This window comes from Strix uralensis, chromosome 23, assembly GCF_047716275.1.
Source record: "Strix uralensis isolate ZFMK-TIS-50842 chromosome 23, bStrUra1, whole genome shotgun sequence".
Lineage (NCBI taxonomy): Eukaryota > Metazoa > Chordata > Aves > Strigiformes > Strigidae > Strix > Strix uralensis.
The window spans coordinates 5,825,964-5,848,912 of NC_133994.1; the positions used below are offsets into that span (position 1 = coordinate 5,825,964).

The 22,949-nt window shown below is 40.0% G+C and overlaps 1 protein-coding gene across 6 annotated transcripts in view; it reads right to left on the bottom strand.

Moving 5' to 3' along the window:
* Positions 1 to 630: 630 nt before the first annotated feature.
* MTOR (mechanistic target of rapamycin kinase) overlaps positions 631 to 22,949 on the bottom strand; it is a 66,805-nt gene continuing 44,486 nt past the window's right edge. For 4 of the 6 annotated variants that reach the window (XM_074892547.1, XM_074892546.1, XM_074892545.1 and 1 more), the window contains 24 exons: positions 21,155 to 21,280; positions 20,381 to 20,512; positions 16,785 to 16,900; positions 15,356 to 15,473; positions 14,359 to 14,565; positions 13,626 to 13,726; positions 13,270 to 13,366; positions 12,568 to 12,666; positions 11,856 to 11,978; positions 11,057 to 11,239; positions 10,281 to 10,415; positions 9,821 to 9,995; positions 9,454 to 9,589; positions 8,713 to 8,860; positions 7,904 to 8,026; positions 7,359 to 7,441; positions 5,766 to 5,838; positions 5,198 to 5,272; positions 4,567 to 4,702; positions 4,095 to 4,160; positions 3,307 to 3,387; positions 2,897 to 2,977; positions 2,147 to 2,252; positions 631 to 1,622 (listed from right to left, as the gene is read on the bottom strand). In XM_074892547.1, the coding sequence (XP_074748648.1) occupies positions 1,607 to 1,622; positions 2,147 to 2,252; positions 2,897 to 2,977; positions 3,307 to 3,387; positions 4,095 to 4,160; positions 4,567 to 4,702; positions 5,198 to 5,272; positions 5,766 to 5,838; positions 7,359 to 7,441; positions 7,904 to 8,026; positions 8,713 to 8,860; positions 9,454 to 9,589; positions 9,821 to 9,995; positions 10,281 to 10,415; positions 11,057 to 11,239; positions 11,856 to 11,978; positions 12,568 to 12,666; positions 13,270 to 13,366; positions 13,626 to 13,726; positions 14,359 to 14,565; positions 15,356 to 15,473; positions 16,785 to 16,900; positions 20,381 to 20,512; positions 21,155 to 21,280 (2,736 nt within the window). In that variant the 3' untranslated portion in view covers positions 631 to 1,606. Of the gene's footprint in view, positions 1,623 to 2,146; positions 2,253 to 2,896; positions 2,978 to 3,306; positions 3,388 to 4,094; positions 4,161 to 4,566; positions 4,703 to 5,197; positions 5,273 to 5,765; positions 5,916 to 7,358; positions 7,442 to 7,903; positions 8,027 to 8,712; positions 8,861 to 9,453; positions 9,590 to 9,820; positions 9,996 to 10,280; positions 10,416 to 11,056; positions 11,240 to 11,855; positions 11,979 to 12,567; positions 12,667 to 13,269; positions 13,367 to 13,625; positions 13,727 to 14,358; positions 14,566 to 15,355; positions 15,474 to 16,784; positions 16,901 to 20,380; positions 20,513 to 21,154; positions 21,281 to 22,949 lie in introns of those variants that run through there. The other 2 variants (XM_074892544.1, XM_074892548.1) reach the window with 2 other exon arrangements.

Here is a 22,949-nt window from a genome sequence, read left to right on the forward strand (position 1 = left end):
CCTCTGGCGCCCCCAGGCGGCCCGGCGGGACAGGCCCCTGGGTGGGAAGAAAGGGGGACCCCGAGGCGGGGGGGGGGCGCTGAGGGACACCCCGCAGGGCTTAAAAGGGGCGAGACCCCCGGCCCTCTTCCCCACAAGCACCCACTGCCCACAGAGCAGTTCCCACGACAGCCACACCTGCGCCTGGAAAGGGGCCAGGGGCATCAACTGCCCAAAGCCCCTGACTGCCACCTCCCCCTTTCCCATTTTTGGGGTGCGGAACCCTGGCTGGGACAGAGACGCACCCCACGCTGTCCCTCAAGCTGTGGCTGTCACCCTGAGACCAAGAAGGCTGATGTTCTTACCCCACAGATGACATCACATTGGCTGGAAACTAAAATATAAGTGTTGTATACAAGATACTTGACCATACAAGTGACAGACATCATTCTTCATAATTTTGCCTCCAGCTGCTCTCAAAAAGGAAATATAGCCAACCACCTGAACTGATGCAGAAAAAGACAAGTCAAATCCAGGTCAACAAGAAACTTAAAAAAAAACCCCCAGACAACCAAACAACAAAACCTTAATCTGCTTCCCTGTCTCTTCCCTAAGAAGTACTTAGAAATAAACACCACCACTGTCAAAATGTTTACATTTTGGTGTAATTTATTGGCACAAAAATATTCAAATACAACATGGCATCTAAACATGGCTACTCTGTTGTATTTTGTGCATTATTTTTAATATGTTTAATTCATAAATCATAACTTTTATCTTCACCCTCATGTTTAATAACCATTATTTTCTGTTTCAAGTTATGACCAGTTCTCCCCACGTCTGTCTCCCATGGCAAGTACTAACTTTCCCTAGTTATTTCCCCATACTGCTTTTTAATCCAGACACTGCGGGAAGCTCCCAAGTGGTATTTCATTTGTACCCTGCATCCAGTTTGCCACCGATCAATCTGCCTAGAGGCACCTGACTTTGCTCAGCTCAAGGTCTTCAATTCTTGGATCTGCTCTACATCAGGATCAGTCTGAAACATGACTCCCACGCTAGTGTAATGAGCAGATATACAGTTTCCAATTTTGGGGCAAGAATCAAGTTTGAAAACAAGATAACAGGATGAAACAATGGTAAAATTCTGCTTCTCTTTTCTTTCTTTCCAGTTATCCAGCTCACCGCCAAACGTAAATGAAGCCTCCTGCACAAATGCATTGAGCTCACTGCAGCCACACCAACAGGATTGACCAGGGCAATAATTAATCTGCAAATGACTTAGTTACATTGCAAAGTAAGTCAAAACCCGTATATAGTTATTTTCAATGGATCACCAGTTCCCCAAAGACCAAGCGGAACCATAGATGTCTGTGGTACAATCAGTCTTCACTGTCCTGGAAACCCAAATCAAGTGTTGTGTTTCAGACAGCTTGTGTTTTTCCAACAGCAGCTATACATTGGCTTAAACCAACTTTTAATATACAATAACTCTTTTCATTTACATTTCAAAATATTTGACAAAGGCTGTATTTCAGTCCAATGTTCAGTTTGTGTTTGTAGAAGAGCAAGTTTGGAGTGCAAAAGCCTCCAGAATAAAAGGCTGTGGATACTTTGGAATCTTCTGTTACCAGAAAGGACACCTAAAGAAAACAAAGATATTGCAATAATGCTGACTTGCATATTGTTCAGAAGGACTGAGATTCCACGCTAACTAGGCACCATTTTAGTATAGGAAAAATTGACAGGTGATCCCCGTGCTTCTGTCCAGCTAACTAATGTTTAAAAATGGTAAAATAATCTATTTCCTTAAGCACAGTCCAAAGTTAGCTAACTCTCAAAATGACACTAAGTCGTCTTTGTTTACTTTAGAACATGTGGTTCTTCGCTGTAGCTGAAATCAGCGACCACCACATGCCATATTGCAAATGCTTAAAATGTTGAGGCTGATTGCAGTTTAAATGTTCTAAAATCCCTGTCACTATTATAGTGACTTACTTAGAGGACTCTCTATGGGGTTGCTGTCATCAGCTTGCAAAACTCACCAGAGCAGATGCAACATGTGGTAAGGCTCCTACATATAACTGACTACACAAGTGACATTTTCCTTATCTGCTCAGATTATTCAGAGAAGAATTTTGCAAGGTTAGCTGAAGGACAAACTCACCATCCAATGTAGCACTGGCACAGATTCTCATGAGAAGTAGCTTGCTTAATGAGCAACTCTACTTGTGTGGGTACATCAAGAGTTTCATCATGAGAGAAGTCTCGACCTTTGAAATTAAAGGACAAAAAGAACCATCAATGGAAGTCACAAATCATACAGCATAACTTGCTTCTGGGTGACAAGTTAAGGATTGATGCGACTTTTAACTATCCTTCCCTTACAGTAGATAAAATACAAAATTTTCCAAACATGGAGAACCTCTAAGACATACAGAGCACAGAATTCTGTTTCCCCTATTATTATGGTTTCTTCCTTTTATCTTCTCCAAATAATGGATAAACCAACAACAGAGAGCTTTCCAGTAGTTGGAATCCTGGTCCTAATCCCTTCAAGCACATTATTTGGCACGTGGGTGGTAGTTTCTTATAAACTTTAAGAGCATAAAATTTTGCAACTAAATACTGCTAACAATAAAGCCAGGACAGCAGAAATTCAACTTCCACTAACAAGCTAAGACATGCACACTATGAAGTCTGTTGAGTTACGAACACCTCTGTACTTTTCAAATCTTTAGACCTAAATGCAGGCACCAGTACTTAGGTGTTAGACAAAACCAGGAAAATGGCCTCATCCACTTAATCAGAATATGTTAAATTCAAGGATTAACAGAAAATATGAACACTAAAAGTAGTGCTGATACATCTCATCAGATTTTATGTTTATCTTATATAAACATAAAAACATGCTCACCAGTGAGCTTATCTCGAACCCTGTTGATGATCTGAATTGCCTTCTTATTTAGAGCTTCTGGCTTCACTAGACCATCTCCTACTAAAAGAAAGAAGTAGGAAAGAGAATTAGGACTTCATCTGAACAATAAAAACATTTGTACTGCTGTTACATCTGCCCTTCCCAAACACCACCAATACCATTTTGAGAGCAAACCAACCGAGATACCAGTACATTTTCTGTCACCCTTTTTTTCTGGGGGGGTGGTGGGGGTGTGTGTGGAGTTCAAAACATGGGTAATTATATTCCTCATTTATGCTGTCAAGGAACTGTATTTGTCCCATCTCACGTAACTGTATCTGCATCATGATGAAATTTTCTAATCGAAGAATAAATTTTTGCATCAGTGTAGAAACAACAATGAAACTTACTGAAGGAATGGATGGATTCAGGCACTGTGGTCCCAGTTTTCTTATGGGCTGTCTCACCCAATTCCACACTGTCCAACATCTCTATTGAAAAAAATCATGAAAACATAAAAGCATAAATGTGAAGTTGAAAAGCAGATGAAATAATATTCTTCTGGAAACATTAGCACAACTGTTAATCAGCTCATTTGAAAAGTGTATTTGACTGTGACCATGTGTAGCACACATCTCTTACTCATAGAAGCATATCACAGGAGCAAACACTATTCTTCCCCTGTTAATATACTGAGAGACCTGATACAACTTTTAGGAACATTTTGTATAAAAGCGTTAATTGAAAGATATTTTGAGATGACATACAATTAACCTCACATTACAATCAAATAAGTATGCTTCTTTGTAGGGCTCTCCATATGAAATACCGTCCCTATTCTGCAGTTCAGTAACAAACAACTGCTAAGATTTCAAGCAAAGCTCTCAACATTCAGTCAGGTGACTACTTGCCAGGTTTCGCACACTAATATTTGGTAGCTAAGTAAATAAATATCACATATCAATTATACTTCAGCTTATATCAGTTTGTATCTGCTCCAGAAGGGTGTTAATGTAACTGTAAAGGAGCATCTGCTTTCTGAGCTGAAGTACTGAACTTGCCACTTTCAGTCCTAAAGCTAATGATAATAAGCTGTTTATCTGTCTGCTTTTGAGGACCAAAACTATTTACCCAGTCTTGTGCACTGCTAAAAAAAATGCTCCAAACTCTTGTGACATACACCATCTTTTCTACTCACCTACTGACTGACTAGCTGAGTAGGAGTCTGTTCTTGTTCGTGAGCGCTTATTGCCCTTTGTATTTGCTGCAAGAAAATAAGGAGTTGAGAAGTCTGAACTGGAGTTTCAGTGTTTCATAGCAAATTTGCCCACAAATAATATAGATTTGACTGCCTTTCTCCTTCTCCAGATTTTGTCCCCTGAAAAGAGCTTCCAATCTCCTGGTGACAATTAATACAAAAACAAAACCCAAATAATTTTGCTTGTAGCTTAGTTCTGTGTCTGTCTTTAAGGGCAAAAGGGTTTTAGCCACTGTGATAATCTCACATTACAATCCCTAAAACCCTGTGTGCACAGAAATAGCATGTGCAAACCAACAATTTCATCGGATTGTCTTCAAACAGACATTAGATTTCAGGTTCCTATATTTCTTGTACAAAATCAGACTGATTACCCTCTTGCTGTCATTGTTTTATCATCAGAATCACTTACTGTCCATCAGCCGCCAGTTCAATAACGGATCATACACAAAGGCTTCAAGCACAGCCATGACACTGTCCTTATGTTCGCGCAGGACTTCCATCACTGTGTGACAGGTGATTCTGTAATTACCATCGAGGCCTGTCACCTTCAGAAGAGAAAGAAGCGAATCCACCATGCTGCCTCATTCACAATGCAACTCCAACCTAACATTCAGGGAGCAGGAAGTGGCTTGTGCTTTGAACTGGAATTCACTACGCTTTGTTCATTAAGAGAACAAGATAGATGTTCATTACAAACTAAGGTCTCTTCTGCCATTAAGGTGATCTTTGGGAAGTACCACGCCGTTGGCTGTGTCTGGTTGATGCAAACAGCTATTTGAAATGAGGAAAGTAAGGAAGGCCCAAGAAACTGGAAGAACTTCGGGCTTTTTTTGCATCAATTAAAAAGTTGCTTTCCACTGTTATGTGTTGTAAAGATCACAGGAGGTATTTTAACTTACAGAAAATGCAGCTGAAATATTAACTTCTGGTTCTTAAGGAGTGGAGAGGTTTAGCCACAACAGAAAATACAGGAAAAACTGAGAAATGGATGCCGTTTTCCCTAGGAACAATCCCCTTCATATTAAAGAGGGGATGCTTACCTCCATAGCGTTTGTCAGCATCCTTGTTAACCTAAATGGAATCTTCTCAGGGAACTTTTCTCTTGTCATTGCAACCTAAATATATGATGATGGAGAATTAGTAAATTAATAGCTAACTTATTATTTAAGAGTTAATAATTACTGGGTTTTTTTTTGCTAAATCTTGAAGGTTGTATTCCAAATAGGAAATAAAGTCCTAGCTTTATGTTCCTCCTAGATAATTAACTTGATACCAGAGGAAGACTCAAGCATGTGCCCAGTTGGTAATGTCAAATAACACAGACTGCCCATCAGCAGCTTAAACTGCTTCCAGACATTTTATGAAAAAGTGATGTTAGCACTTCTCTGCTTGCTCCAGTGGTCTGCTAATCCCCAAGACGTGCCTCTGAGATAAAGTATCTATTATTTTCATCTTGCCTGGAGGTAAAGTGAAGCCCAAAAGAGAGCCAAAGGTCTTGCCCAGGATCACACTCCAAGGTCAGTTTGTCCTGGCTTATAGATTCATTTCTGTTCCACCAGAAAATGTGAAATATTACAGAAAATTTAATGTCCAAATACAAAGATTTACCTCAAAACAGTCCCCAAAGTCGATATGCAGGATCTTTCCACTCAGTCTGTCTAACATCAGATTGGAGGGGTGTCTTTGATGAAGGAGTAGGAGAAAAAACAGGGTGACAGACCATTATAAAAACCCAAAGTAAATCACAGCAGCTCCAGTCTGAAATGATATTTATCTTCATGAACAAGAACAGCCAGTGACAGCTTGCTTGTCTGAGATCTTCAATCTCAGGATGAACAGAATAGCTTCCTGACAGTGCATCTATCACATTAGTTTTGTAATTACCTCTCAGGAGTTAGAGATCTTCTCACCTTGGAAGATAAACAACCTATCAGACCAGAACCATCAGTACATTTCTTGGATATGAACATTTATTTTTTAGTTAGGATAAATTTTTCTACTTGTTTTATGTTTTCTCATTTTTTCAGTACAGAAAAATGAAATGAATTATGCTACAGGTGAAGTAATGCAAATTGGATTACAACCAGATAGAAGAGAATCAATAGAGACTAGGAAAACCACAGTTGTGCTATTCATGCTGAGTTGTTCCAATTTTGATTTAATTCAATTTTCAAAAGGTTTATAATTTCATTATAAAGACCTTTAAGTTCAGGAATATGAGCTTTTGTTATGAAAACATTTGAGGGTTTAGCTGGTTTTGCATTAAAGACCTTAAACCTAAGATATATTGTCTTCAAAAGTATTTTGGAAGTTATGATGTCCCCTTTTGACAGTAAGCCATATACTAAATCAAACATTTGTTCATTTTATTTTCTTTCATTATTTGCCCAATCCACTTGGATCGTACATACTTCCCTCCAGAACGTGTCTGCGTTGCAGATCAGAAAAAGCACCATGTTAAGTAGTAGTTAAACCAACATTAACTTTCAATTGTTTTAAATCTAGGGCAGTCTTTAGGGAGTATTTATGGGGACTTCATGTGTGTCTGACAACTGCCGTGAACATACATAGCACTAGAGGTTCCTGCTTCACAGAGTAAATATCCACCAGGCAAAATAGTATGCAAAATTAGTGTTACTGAACCCATCTGGAGGGAGAATTAGAAGACCTCTGCCAATAAATACTTCCTGGATTTCTTTTTGCTACTTCAGGGAACAAAAACTCGTGCTTGATCATGGTGCTTCTTTCCTCCCCAAAAAGCTGGATGTACATGTACAGTCCTAACAGACTTTGCAAAAAAAAAAAAATTGCCCTCTCATATGCATAAAGCACACACAAGCACACAGGTTGGGGCAAAAGTCAACAACGTTTCTGTTTCATAGAATGGATGGAGAAAGATTTCCCATTCAGAGAGCAGAAAGAAAGGACAACATTAGAATTTGTGGTCCTTGATGTAATTCTGTGTGTATTCCTCTCAAAACAGAAGAAACTCTTATTTGTACTCAAGATACAAACCCCACATCTCATGCCTCCAGTGCTGAAAACAACGGCAGCACAATTAGGTCCTGAAAGATGGTATCGTTACAACTCAGCAATAACCACAATGAAAGATGGTATCGTAAGAACAGATCCAAAGAACTAATTGATAGGCCTATACAGTCTGTGCTTTTATTTAAAAGAAACCTTTACAATTCCACTTACCTGTCCCCAAGGCCCAAAATGTACCCAACCATTGACATCACCGCTAGTGAACGAGTGTAGTTTGTTCTTCTGTCAAACCACACCTACAAGTGGAGACAAAATAGAAAAAAGTCAGGCAGGCACATTGCATGTTTCAGCTCATATTTTAATTTATACATTAACTACTTGCACTTTGCACAAAGTGATATGCTTAAGTTCAATACACTCCATAGCCTGAGGGGGTTTAGACATCCTGTGGCCTTGAATCAGATGTCTAAGCCATTAAGAGAATTAAGAGGCTCCTGCTTTTCTCTCCCCACGCAAAGTATATGGAGCTTCAGTTTCCAGTCTTGGGCTTTGGACTCTTTTGGTCTGCACTCTGGCAGCCACTGTAATCTGAGTCTTGTACGGCCCCTTGTGAGGGGATACATGTGTGGATACACATTCTGCAGGGATTCATCTGGAGTTTATGATGAATAAACACCATCTCTCACTCAGCCTGCAGGGAAGGTAATTCCACATTATGCCAGTTGTCAGACATAAGCCATTACGTCTGCTGAACTCACCTCTGAGCTCGGACTTTTCAACCACAGCAGTTTGGCAAGGTCATCACCAGCTGTGTTATTGACAGCATGTTCAAATACTTCTACTTTCTGCATCAGAGTCAGGTGGTCATAATCTGGAGCCATCTATAATTGAGAAGTGACACTCAGCAACTTCAAGAAAACCACCTCCAGTAATCCCTAGTTGTACTATGAGAAATACAATAATAGCAAATAATTTCATATAAAGTTTATATTGAAATTATTTGTAGACTGACCACTATGTTCCCAAACACAGTGAGATGACCACCCAACAGTGAAGAATTCATTTTAAATGGGATAGCAAATGATTTAGCATTCACAAAGTAGTCCATAACCATATTTACAGTACTGTGAAGGTAAATATGTTTCATGAACCATTATCCAAATAAGTCTTCTGGGTTGGCACACGCTTTCCTTTTAGTGTTCAGTTTCTCCAGTCTGTCTAATTTTGGCCCTGTTGCTTAGACACAATGTTTGTAAATGCCAGCAGCATGGCACCTTGTATAAGGCACATCATAGTCATGCAAAATTCCAAACACATTTTAGTCACCAGATGGTAACAACTTGTGGTCGCTGCTAAAACAGGAAAGGAGAAACAAATAAACGTATGGCCAATTTTACCTCTTAGTAGCATTTTATAACTCTTATCTGATATTTTTGCATTTATTACTGGTACCAATAACAATCAGAAAACGGGCAAAGGAAGAACAAGCTGTGCACCATTATTTTTCATTGAGACACGGGAGTCCTAAAAGAATGTATCAAAAACTCTGCCAGCTTTTGCCCTTTACCCTCAGCATGATGCGATGTTCAATGTTGAGCAGGATCTTTTTCTTCTCTCTGTAGTCTCGGATGAGCGCATGCAGTGTGTCACAGTGGGGGACCCAGCCAATCAAGCCTGAATTTGTAGACAGTGGAATAACAGCATATCTCTGGATGCTACAGGGAACAATGGAGAATCAGAGCTCAAATTGTTGCATGTTGTGAATTAATGCATTTCGAGATGCTTGAAACAACTACTATTAAATACGATTCTGATCCAAATCATCTCTTCAGTAGTTGCTCTGCTTTTCTTCTTTTCAAACAGACCTGAACCATCCATTTGGACAGATTGCTGCCAGACGATCTACACACGTTCTCAAAGCTTACGTGGTTTTCACTGAAAGACTGCTTTCAGAAGGTACATGTTATGTCACCCACAATGATCTATTATTTGCACATGACATTTGAAATGTTCATTCTTGAAAGACGCTGTACAGAATTGCAGTCGGTGACTATTCACCAAGCTACTTAGTGACTATAATAAAAAAATCTTTGACAAAATCCCCACTTCTCAGGCTCTTAAGGCAATGCTCAACGCCTATCTTGAAATAGGTGTTGCCTCAAAGACCATAATTATTTACGAGATGGGACTTCCAAGATTCACCATTTCCTCACAAACCAGCTGGCTGTGCCAAGGATTACTTGGAAACTGCACCTATGTAGGGTGTCACTGTGCATAAGCACACTCAGTGATTATCCACAGCACATACCTGAGGTTTTTACGAAGAGAAGTTGGATCATTTGCTAGCAGAGTGTTGACCAACCCAAAAAGCTGCATCACTCTTTCATCTTGGCGAAGGTCTTCATGACCTTTCAGAAGGAATACAAACTCATGCCCATTGCTTCCTGCGAAAAATTAATATACAAAAGTTTACTCTTGCTGAACAAACAGACAAGAGCAAATAAATGTGCACCCAAGAACTGGAATGTTGAGGCAGTCAGACTGACCAGACCATTAAGAAATACCTCACCTGAAAGGAAATGTTGGAAGGGTTTTACCTGGTAAATATGCAGTTTGACCTAAAAAGTAACAGCTGTTTAAATACTTGACTAGCTAAGTGAAAACTGCTCTCTTACCCATTAACGTTAACTTCCTGGGCCGCTGCTTGGAGGTGATGACCTGCAGGGAGGGTGCAATGGACTGAATGCGTATGATGGGCTGGTTGGGATCGTATGTTCCTGGCACTGCCAATTCCAGGTCCCGGCACATTAAGAGTTTTGGTGACACGTACTGTAGTTCCAAAGAAGTGAGCTACCAAAAACAAAAGAAATACAACCCCCCAGAATTTCAGTTAAATCTCACTGAAACATCTGAAGAGTTCATGCTGTCGAGGGACCTAGAACAGTTCAGTCAGTCAACACTTCAGATGCTTGCAGGAAGTGCTGCAATAAGCAGCAAACCTGCGGCCAATCATATGCAGGTATTTCTGGAATACTCAATTTGAATGGTTTTGAATAACCAGAAAACAGGAAACAAAGACTGGTATTGACAACTTGCACTGCAAGACCCACAACAGAACTGTACCTCTCCCCCCACCTGAGGCAGCTGCTTTGAGATACGCCGGAACACATGGTAATACAGATCCCAAGCCTGAGTTAGGTCTTTGACATTTCCTGATTTCATGTACTTCCTGCACCATTCCTGAGCTTCCATTAGATCTCTGCCATAGGCCTAGGGAGGAAGTGAAAAACAACAGAAGAAAAGCATTTCTACAGACTGTAGTGGAACAGGTAGTGTAATACCTACAAAGAGCATCACAGCCTATTTTCAAACTGCATTACAAATACTTGATCTCACATTTTTATAGTATATCAGAATTAAAGATCCAGAAATTCCTGGATCCAAGACATGCACCAAGTTTATTAGATAATGTTGCTCACAAACAGACTTCATGATAGGAGGCAACAGAATGGATAGGATCACCCTTTAACAGTAGGCTCACAAGCTCAAATTAATTCCTTTTGCTGGCATGAGAGAGGTCACCTCTACCATCTGTGCTAGTGGTTACTTTGAAGCAAAGCAGACTAGAGGTAGAAAAATTAACTGCAGAGCAGTTGTGTGTTTTCCAGACCCTATCAGACACCCAGGCGATATAAGACTCCTGGGCAATCTGTACTACCATGATCCCTATAGTACTTTAGCCACCAAAAGCAATACAGGTATAAAGATAAATATCAATAATAAAGTCTGCAACTAATGTAATGAGTCCCAAGAGATTTACTCTTTGTGTTAGATTGCAAAGGTCCTTGTAACACATCTGGGCCCGTGGCCGTCCTGCTTGTTTTTGAGGGCATGCAGAAGGTTGCTGATACCTGATTGAAGGATGTCTCTTTTAGAGTCTGAGGCCCACGTTCCATCATCGCATGGAGTGGTTCCAGCACCTCAAACATTCCCTTCACATTCCTTTCTCCAAAATATAGACGAGATGCTTCTTCTAACCCTTCATGCCACATCTCATGCCATAGGATGGCTACACGGATTAGCTCTTCACTCACCTGTTTTACGACAGAAAAAAAGATTAAACTCTCAAAGAAAAACACTATGACTGTATACTAACTTACAAATGCAAAACTATTTTCTTCTCTAATGATTATGAAATATTTGTTGCTGGCAGCTAGAGGGAGCCACAAGAACTCCCACAATTCTGTTACACTTTTTTCTGCAAGAAGCTGAGATCGGGCTTTTGTCACCTTATTTGTTGCCTTTGACATTTTTTACATATTTGTGTAGCTTGGCCTAAAAGCATTACTTTTCATTTATTCATAAAAATTTTTAGCAACTGAATTAAGCTACCATGCTACGCTTGGTAAGTTTTTTTCTACTTTTCATTAAGCAAAAATATCTCTTTATGGAACAATGATTCTTCATTTATTTCTGCTCTAAATTTATTCATAAGGAGACACAAGAACTCAGTGTTTAAACATTTGGGTCCTTTTTAAATTAAAGCATTCTCTTGAAATTATACTAATGCTGTAACTTCTACCAATTGAAAAACAACCAAAATAATTGTACTTGAACAAAATTAACAATGAATAGTCATTTTGTGTTATTATATCTGCGGTACATCCATTCCTAAAACACAAAACACTTTATGGTGCACTAAGTACTCACCATCATTGCCTGCTGCACCAAAGTGTTACTGTGCTCACACATGTTTTTGAGGATTTTATTTGCAGCGTTGTGGCGAGCAGTGGTTGTAGATTTAGAGGCCACAGTCAAAGGATAGATCAAAGCCTACAAAGGACAACCAATAATATTTTAGAACCACACAGAAGAGCTACATAAATTGAAAGATTAGCAAAGCATTAATAAATAGCAGCCTTAGGGCTAGACAAGAGAAAGCAAGCTTGCTTCTGGAAAGACGTGATAGGAATTTGGTATTCAAAGTCTTCCAATCTGAAAAGCTTACAAGACTAATTCACCGAGTAGCAGAATGATCTTGAGAGCCTTTGTCAAACTGAAAGAATAGAAAACCGTTTTTAGCATTTTGTGATTTTGCACACTGTAGGAAGAAATTCAGATAAAATGTCTGTGAGGTAGCTTCTTAGTAGTCACTTAATGAGATTTAAGAAGGTGATTTGCACTACCCAGTATTCTATGAGATGGAGAGAACCTCCCCTGTTGCATGGCTCATCCACCTTTTCTTTCCATTTTTAGGTGAACAATGCTGAGGTGAAAGAAGCAGCAGCAGAAACAGCCCCCATCCTCACTATCCTCACTTGTGACTTCCAGTGCAGGCATGTCGATTAGGTGAAATGGAACCCAAGAAATGCCTTAATTGGCTATCAGTCTATGGAAATTCCTCCTCTAATCCAAAGCTTACCTGGGGATGGTACCGCCCAATATCTGTGAGGAGCTGATGAATGAGACGTCCTACTAATGGTCGAGGGGTATCAATTCTTGCAATGAGCTGAGGGATAACCTAGTAGTAAAGTAAACATCCCTGTCATCTCATGTGTTTAGTTCACAAGCTGTTCTGCCCTCTACGACAGACCTCACAGTCTCTAAAGGAGACAGAGAGGCCCACCGCTCATTTTTGAGATGGGCAGAGGATAACACAAAGTTTCAAACAGTGTTAGAAATGCAGAACAGCTCAGTGAGATCACAAGTGTTCTGTGCAAAGATGTGTCTTGAAATGTAATACTCAAATAAGAAGTAAAGCCTTTTTTAATTTATTTACAAGAGTCATTCTATAAAGCAATCCTGAAATAGACTGTCTAAATTACATCAGAGCAGCACAATAGTGTTTCATAGTTGATCACCACCACGTTATTTTCAATTTTAAAATTTTCATTCTCTCTCATTCTTATGCACTAACCTGGAGATAAATACAGAAATGCATACAAGAATGTTTCTCATGTCTCGTTCAAGATGCTTGTTAAATCAGTTACAAATTGTACTGCACACTGCTCTCACCACTCACCTACAGATGATTGTTTAGCAAAGGATCATCATGGATATCACATAACAAATCCCCAAGCTCCCCTCAGAACTGATATTTGTCTTAGCCCTTTGTGTTCCTTACCTGCAGCCAAGTGTCTATTTGAATTGCCTTGACTCCTTCTACCAAAGCCTCATTCACATCAGGCCAGTGACCATAGTCAAACCACAGAGTAAGGACTCTGAAAAAGATAAATACATTTGTTAGCAATGAAACAAAAAACCCCATTCCAGTCAAATACCTTCAGATCCATTTACAACTCTTCTTCCCAGAACCTAGAGAGAGTAGGATAAGGGCTAATTCACCTAACATAAATTAGCTTGGACTGAAGCATTCACTTAGTTTAACCATAACAAAAAGAACAAAACCAGGTTCTACCTAATCTTAAACTATGTGCCCTTATCAGCTGGATTTCATTTACTATGTGCTTCATCATGTACCTTAGAGTGTCCTGTAGGTTGTTTCCTCGGGACAGAGATATGGATCGGAAGAAACCCTGGACAGCAGGGACTGTGTACATCAAGAGGGTCTTGGATAAATCCTTTTGGAATGAAAATTGCTGCATTAGTTCTACACAAGTGCATCAATCCACATGAATTCTAAACTTAGTAAGGGGAAAAGAGGGAGAAATATGTGGAAGCATAGATCTAATCCACATTATAGTTGACTTCTGGCTCATACTCCTCACAGGACATGTTGCTCCTGGAATTTATGTTTTGCTTGACTACATATAGGCCTTTCAGCCTGGCAGGGAACATACTGTGAAGTGTTTTTATACTTCCGTTTGTCGGCAAAACCATGGACAGCAAAGCAGCCTAAAAACTACAACCCTACCATAACTGGTAAGTAAAAGATTCCTCAGTCTTTCATGAAGGGCTTAAGCAGCAGAACTTGCCAACGCACATTGTATCACTTATGATAGCCATCCATGCCTTTGCTTTAGGTCACAGCTAACTTAGGATCATTTGCATTCATTTAGTCCTCTTCCCTTAAGACTGAGTTAACCTGAACTTCCTCACTTTTGCTGTAAGGTATGAGCATATATATATAAACACATGCACACAGACAGCTTCCACAAGCCAGGTATGCATAATAGTTTGCTCCCCACTGTAACATTTTCCTGCGTCTAAGCAATAAGTACCAATCTCTCAATGTCAACAGAGAAGAAGGTACCTCAGTGACTTTCTTCTGCACTGGAGATGGGATGGGACTGTTCTCTGTGCTCTCGGCATCACTCTCACTATTGCTGCCCTCTGTGTTAGCGCTGGTGATGCTGGCTCCACTGGCATGACGTAGTTTCTTCTTCTCGTCTCTGGCCTGGTTTTGATGTTTGTAGTGAAGCACTGCTTCAAAGTTCATCACTGCCCAGGCATGCCAGGCCTGCCAACAAGAGAGAACAAACGTCAGAAGGAAGATGAATCCCTTCTGCAACCTGTACTTTCTAATTATTAGAGATAGTAATCCAACCTTTCTGAGTCTGTGGACAACAGTTGTAAGTAATACCCTGCAGACAACACAATGCTTTGCTTCCTCTAATCCCTTGTAGTTTTAACTGCCTTATTATCTTAAATAACATCATGGTGAGTTCTTGGCCAGGAGCTCCCTGTTGGATATTAAGGCAAAGGAGCTCTGTAGCAAAAATTAAATCACATTCCATTCACATACACCTTTATTTTTCAAACCTTAAAATGAAGATTAATGTGTTAGGACTAGGAGAGGTGTAACGGGAAGAAATACAGGAGATGGCTGCACCAGAGAAGATCTGGCACCAAATATTAATTGAAATTTCAGAACCCTGAAAGCAAAGGCTCTTTGGAGAATTAGCAACAAGACTACTTTCCTAGTGCAAGTATGCTGAGTGAGAACAAGTTAAATTTTTTTCCATTTAGATTATCCTTTCTCCTTTACTGTTAACTGACAGGAGAGAAAGTCCCAAAAGCAAGAATAGAAACTGAATTGTGGCCTAGTTTTACCAGGCAGATAAAGATTCTAAACAAGAATCTCATGGTTGCCTTGGGTTGCTTTCTCTGGTTTTTTAGTTCTACATGCAGTAACAAGGCAGATAGTTATAGGAGATCTTCCTATGAACACCTTCCTCTCCTGCAGCATGGGATGTGGTCAGATTTACTGATCTCTCTGCAATGGTGCCTAGAACCTTTTCCTTACTGACCTTGTACCAGTTGCGATCGTGCTCTGTTGCAGCACTGTAGTATTGCAAGACTTTGGGGATGGTACTCTCATTGATGCCTTGCAGGTTCAGCTGCCACTCACCCAGTTTCAGGAAACACCTGGTTAAGCAAAGGGATTATTGACTCAGACCTAGAATGAAAACGAAGCCTGCTGGATTAAGGGGCAGACTTCTTATCTGAAGCCTGAAAGGCCTTTCATGTAGCAAACCCACTCAGTCAGCCTCTTCTGCAGACTGGAAGCATACACGTAAGGTTCAAAACAGCTACATCCTGCTTAGAAGTGTGGAGCTAACTAGTTAATGGCTTAACTTTTAGGGGGAAAGGTGAGGGTCAAACTGTGTTCCTCATTTATATCAGTTATAAAAAAATGTAGGAACTAGCTAACAGTAACGTCAAAAGACTTCATCAGTATTGATAAAATGCACACAGCATATGTGCTGGCTAGCTATACTTATCACCATACGAACTACCCTTCTGGAGAGAACATTGTGACAGACAAACAGTGGAAACACAGAGCAACTGCCGTTCCCCCAAGCCAGAACCCCATTAAGTCATCCCCTCCCAGAGGAAAGGAAAAACAACATATTTTTACTGCAGCAGGGTGGGGCTGTGAAGGTTTGTGCAAAGCTTAATACTTCGCTCCCTCATCAGGCTTTAAATACCACAGTTACACAGCTGTCCTCTCTACATTTTGAGTTCTCCAGAAAGCATCGTGCAAGAAAAATATTGTGCGCAACTCATTACTAATTTGTGTTCTATGGTAGTGACTCTGAAAAAAATAAGATGGTGTTATCAAATTCCCATTCTCATAAAAGCAAATTAAGTGCATATCTCCCTTTAAAAAAAGCAAACCTTCAATAGTAAACACTATGCAATTTCTTCTTTAAATTGGAAACAAGAGATCTGGCACCTCCATATCCATAGAGGAAAACAGAGATTACAAGTTCTGTTTTTAATGCAACAATATTTTAAGATACCACCACATGCTGGGCACCTATTGCCCAAAGCACTGCTGCTGTATTAAAGGCACACGCTGCCAAGCACGGATGTGCCAGGCATGTGGGAAGTGTTTCTTTCCTATTGACTGGATCTCCTGAAAACCAAAGAAATAGCCATGCTGAGAGCTCTGCCTTCTGCCAGTGAGCCACAGTGCTGGAAAAAATACAACCAGCTGCCAGCGACAAATACAAGCTTGTTTATGCTAATATGTCACAATAACATTTACTGAAAATTGTATGATAGGAATGGAATACCAAAAGGGTCTCTACCAGTTAAGCGAGAAATCCCCTGTTCCTTTTAATCAAAGCGTGGGCCTTGTCTGAAATGCATCATCTACATGGACCCTGCAACCTCAGGAAAGACATCTGTGTCACTATATAGCTACAGGGTGTGCAAGGACCAGGTGCTGACCGTGCCATGAGCTTGTGGAGCTCCTGCTTGTGCTGCTGGTCCTCCGTTGCAATAGCGTGCTGCGCCTGCTGCTGCATCGTCTGCACGAAGTGCTGCATGTGCTGGAACGCATCAATCTGTAATGGGATGATGGTTTCAGTAAGGACCACAGGGGTTAAATACAACTTCACAAGAGAGGAAGACAACGTGGAAATAAACTTTCACTGAAAGCAAAAAATACAGTTTTGTTTTCTTTCAAAGCTTTTTAAATGTTTACATCCCTCTCAAATCAGTTTATACTCTACATGTGTAGCACCAAATAAATGAAGAGGCTAGAGATTCTTGATGTCTCAGAAATCTGACCACTGAATTGCTACACTGAGGAACAAATAACTGCATCCTTCCAATGCTACACATACCTTCATATCATACATACAGCCAAAAGCATGACTGACCATAATATAAGCTAACATTGTGCTTTGATGTGCAAGAACTCAACTCTAGCAAAGCAACAAGTCATCTGTACAAAAAGAAAACTTCAAGCAGCAGAGAATGTCCTGTTACTGCTCATGCAGAGTGAGATTCTAGTAATGAGAGAGACATGTTTCATTTGCAATCGAGCATACACATTGAAGACAGTCAGGCAATTCCAACAATCAAGCAAATGTCCATAGCTTACAAACTGTATCTGACCAGGTCACTATCATAATAGACAGGATCACAAATCCAGAGAAGCCTGTCTGTAATATGCTATGGCCTGAAAAAAAATAACATTTTGAGAAAATAATGCCTGAAGGAAAACTTGCAGCTTCCTGATCTGCCCTCCTAACCCCTCAGTTTTGGCTAGGCTTACAGTACACATCATGAAACATAAACTTTGAGTTGTTTCAGTAAATTAAAGTCTAGATTTCTCCTAAGGTTAAGAAGTACAAATGTACATTGCTCCTTTGCCAGCAGATTACATAAGGCAGTAGTGCTAAAGCAACTTGCACTACCAAGTTTTGAGGGAAGACTCTTTTTGAAATTCCTTGGTAAGAATTATGGGGTAAGAAAACCCAAAATTAAAGATTTAAGAAGAGAAGTATGCACACTTCACTGGAAACAATTAGAGTAAAGCTCTTGCAATCTGCAAGGTCATTTCAGGTCAGAAACTGCAAAATATGCTATTAAGAGTCCAATTTACTTCTGTTCCATTTACAGGAATGAGCTACTTCAGAGTGAGACAAGAATCACCTGAGCAGAAATGCCTCATCTATCCCATTCAAATGTCAGCATGCACAAGTCAATCGTCAGGAAAAAGGGTATTAGCCCAGGGTGAAATAAAACAAAGTATCGCACTATTAACATTAATGGAGGGTATTCCACAGCTTGTAACCCAGATACTTGGTTAGAAGGAGGCAGGGAGGAAATAACAATCTTATAAATAGTTATGCTGTTATGCCAGACATTTGTCAAAACTAGGCAAAAAGATATTGCTGAAGAATTATTTGCCACTCTCATATTTAGACACACCCAACAACCTGCTCTTCAGCGTCCATTAATACTGAAAACTGATCACCATAAACTGACCAGCAGAGCACTTAAGACTGAAAGCTATAAGTTTATTTAACAATTGAATTCCTAAGTTTGTATGCAGTCTTATTATGGTATGTCTGAAGCATGCAGCTGCTGGCAAAGGTCCTTGTTAGAAGAAATGCAATAGGGTTTACTTATTCATCTTTTTATCTGTTGTTTAAGAAAAGATTGTTGTGCAGCTCTGCAAGTGCTATGTGGCTGGTTTCCACATAGCTGCCATTTTTTTTCCTGCTGGATCTCGCAAGTACCAAAATGGTGGTAAGGAAAACATTTTAGGTCAACCAGGCAACCTTGAACTCCTCAGCTATAGAAAAAGGTCATTTCCTACCATACCAGCCTACCTCAGTAGCTTATTACTTAGGATACCAAATCAAGTGAACACACAGCTATAGAAAACTCTGGTTTACAGACATCACTAGGTATAACTGTGTATAACTAAGTATTATTTAGCTGATGATAGTCACTCAAACAGGAAATAAGGATACACCCAACCATGCGATGCTCCTGGTACCAGGAAAATTCCCTAAACACTTTCAGTGTTTGGTATAAACAAACACTTAAGTCTCACTTCAGACTGCAAACTCTATCATACCCCAACAGCTTCTTCTGCCACAGAGCTGCACTTTTAACCATGAATTTCAAAAATAAGCATCTATTTTCCAAGTGCCACAAAGGACTGAATCATTGAGTCAGCCCTTCCAGCAGAAGAGTGCTCAGAGAAAGGGTTGAGACTTGCATGCAGGTCTAGGATTAGTGCTGCCTTGGGTAAAGTACTTCTCCCTCAGCACTGTAAACAACACCCAGTTTTAATGTGTTAGAAAGAAGAAAAACAGAAGTTCCTAGGCACAGAGCTTATGTACTGTATTTAAATAGGAAAGCATTCAACGAGCAAGAGGAGGTGATTCTAAGCACATCTGTTCCTCCTTCTCATCTTTGCTGCTTTTCTAATCTTTTCCTGTCTTCACAGGCTCCACATATTCTTGCATCAGTTTATTTTAGATACATTCTCTTCCCCCATCCCCTTAATCTTTGTGTCACCTTTCATTCTGCTTTCTAAAACTGCACCAGTTTCCTGCATCTTTTCTATTTCTTTATCACAGGTCAAACATAGAAAAGTCCACTTTCAAAGAGGCAGGTAGAGAAGACCCGTATCTTGGATCATTTACTGAAGAAAGTAAGAGACCGTTACACCGTTTTACAAAGCCAATAGAACAGGGCCTCAGCAGCAGCTCCTTCTGTTTTTTAAATTCAAATAAAGAATAGTTAGGTCATGGCAACGTTCCCATAGCAATGGCTCTGCTCCAGTGCTGGCAATCCCAAAGACAGGAAAAATAAAAAAGATGTGGCAGAATATGAGAATAAATGGAGGCTTTAATGTATATTAAAAAAAAGATAAGTTATCCAGTCTGGAGCTTATTGGATTTGATTATGTAAATTCTCCCTGTGTTGCAATGTCAAAAACATTCACCCTAGGCTCTTTGGAGCCAAATCGTTCCCATGACAAAACCCTATGTACTTTTCAGCTGTCTTTCAGTTAGAAATTCTCAATAATGTCCTTAATAAAAGTCAGTTCTGCTCAGCAACTAGGTACAAACCGTTCAGGATATTTTTCTAAAACTGGTAATAAAAAACCGTTACTCTTTCAGCATGTAACCCTGTCCATAGGTACAGTGCAGAGACCTGGCAATCAGAACAGTGGACAAAAAGTCAAGTACCAAGCCTACACAGTAAAATCCTGGTGAGGGCAGAAGAGCTACTATTGACCATTAATCTTGGCTGCATCCCTTAGGTACCTGATTTAGCAAAAATAATCTTTCCACGTAGGAAATAAAATTAGGGCCAGGCCTTCTCTGTCACTACAGAGTTGTAAAGGTAAATTTCAAAAGTTTATCTTCTGAATAACAACAAGGAAAGGGATTTTAGGTGAGCAAAAAGAAAACCTTCAGTCTTGACTTTGTACTGTGGGGATTTTGAAGAGCTAACGTGCATGCCACCACACAAAACCTGAGCAATGAAACATAGAGTACTATGTTCTTATGTACCTTACGGGCGCTCTTCCACATGTGTTTCATGTATGCGTAAGTCACTTGGGGATGTACTGTTGGCAGCGGGTGATCCAGCTGTCGAGATGGATCTACTCCCAAAAGCAGGACAAGTGTCTTATGGGCCAAAGCCTGGAGAAAGTTGCAAAGAGAAAAAGCAGGTTAAAACAAGCTCATTCTTATCCCCGTTTCATACTGGCTGCAGAATTGCCGGCTATGAAAAAACACCTCTGACCCTCCAGATAAAACACAGACATAGCAGCCTTATTACCACTCCCTGGACTCGTAAGAAAACCACATGATAAACCATACGTCTTCATTGGAATGAGAGCGTTAGATTCCCATTTCAGAAGCCAGCAGAGAGTGTGAAGTCTCTGTTTCAATTATTTTTGGTAATAAATCTTGTGGTAAATGTTGAAATAGGATTGTAATGTTCAACAATAACAACATCACATTCTAGATTTGACAGAGTACTTTAGCAGAGAGAGCTGTTATTAATAATTACCAGTGCCGCACAAGAACTTCCAGGTGTAGAATGTAACAAAAAATTGGCTCTGAGGCTCTCAGGTCCCACAACTAGCCCCACAAAAAGAAACTTGGCTAGAAGCATGAACTCTACACTGGTTACAACAATTTCTGACCAGTGTCCTTCTCAGGGGAGAGCCCATCCCACTCGAGCATTTCCAAATACTTTCATTGCCCAAGGTTGAAGCAGCATAACAAAGCCAATCATCTAAAAACCATCTATAGAGGGTAGAGCTTGATAATGCTCACCAGTCTCCCACTCTTGCCACACAAGCTGGCATACTTGAGCCAAGTTCTCATGTCCTCATGAGGATTCACAACAAGAGATCGGACCATCAATATTCTTTGCCAGTCTTCCACAATTCGTTGACAGCCCTGAGAGAAAAAGGAAGAGAGAACTTGTTAGTCTTATCTCCAATCTACTCCACAGAGCTTAAATTCAGAATCTGAAGGGACTTTTCCCAAGATGAAGAGACTTCAATACCCATAATTCACAGCAGGTCGACATTACAAACTAGCTGGCTATTTCTTTAATACTGCAATGCGTGAAGAAGTTCAAGTCCTTGACTCTTATTCTCTGCAGCCAGCTCAGTGTTTGCAGTCTAATGATACTCCTCTAATGGAAAAAGGAGAAAAAGGTTCTAAAGCAGAAATGCATCCAAAAATTAGGAAAACTCTGTGCAATTCCAAAACGAGTCAGAGTTTTATAACCCTTCTCAACCTAGTTTTAAAACCTATTTTTGGTTTAAACAGTGACAAGTCTCAAGATGGAGATGATACAAAACCAAATGGTTGCAATGATATTTTTGTTATTGCCCTTTTTCTTCTCCTTGCATGTATTGCTTTTAGAGGCTGGCATGACTGAACTGATATTCTGCCAGAAACTGCAGCTCCAACTGCTATGCTGCTTGTGCAAGCATTGTCTGGTTCTTGTCTGTCTGAAGGAAGAGGCAAAACATTGTCAGTCAGAGCAGAATGAGTCTGTATTTCAGAAGTTCAAGGATGCTACAGAGAAGTAGAATTGTGGAAGGGACAGTAACAAGCAAATACATGGTGCTTATTGTAGTGGCCAAGTACTTCAGGGTAACAGTGATGCTCTGAAGTTTGTATTGACCCAGAGACAACTTAGACTTAGTTTTGTGGTAAACAGAAGAATTTTCAATGGCAGCAAGCACCTTAGCACCAAAGCATTTACTTCTTTCCCTTTTTCCCCAAAACTGAGGGCTGGGAAGTTAGGCAATTGTTCCCTAACACTCAAACCTCATCCAATAGGCATTTAAAAATTATTAAAAAGCAGCTATAAAATGTGCAAGAACTGCATGTACTGCTTTCAGGACTAAAAACAGCTGTATTCAGACATTACACTTCCTGTCACTCTCAGCTTCTCCACCCCAGTGGAATGGTCCTGAGCTTTTCCAGACAGGAATGCAGATGAGAGACTAAAAGCTTTGTCACAGTTTCCCAAACAGCTAAAAACTATGCAGCAGCAGAGGCAAATATAGCAGCCACAGTGAAAAACTCTGCATAGGGAGAAATTCTTCCTCTGGGCAGTGTATCAAAATTTGGTATAACGAGAGCATTTTACCCTATGCTTTTTTTTTTTTTCCTTCTCTTGTGGGAATCACCTCTTTAAACAGTATTCCTGTATGTACTACTTCATCTGATGATGTTCACTTTCACTGTAGGGATGCCTCTTGTAAGGAAATATTTGGCTGATTTAAATCTTCAAAGGTGCTTTGGATTTTTGTTGTTTAGAGTAAGAAAGGCAGAAGCTTCTCTTTAAATACAGGAAAAGCAGCATTGCTAAAGGTCTCTTAAGAAGACAAGGCTCATCACAGAATCATAGAATCATTTAGGTTGGAAAAGACATTTAAGATCATTGAGTCCAACCATAAACCTAACACTGCCAAGTCCACCACTAAGCCATGTCTCTAATTGCCACCAATCAGAAATGTTCTTGTAAGAGGTCAAAAAGAAACAGGACAGTTTTTTACAAGTATGTGAATTCTCTGTCCAGTTTTCCAGCACTGTGAGAGAATTCACT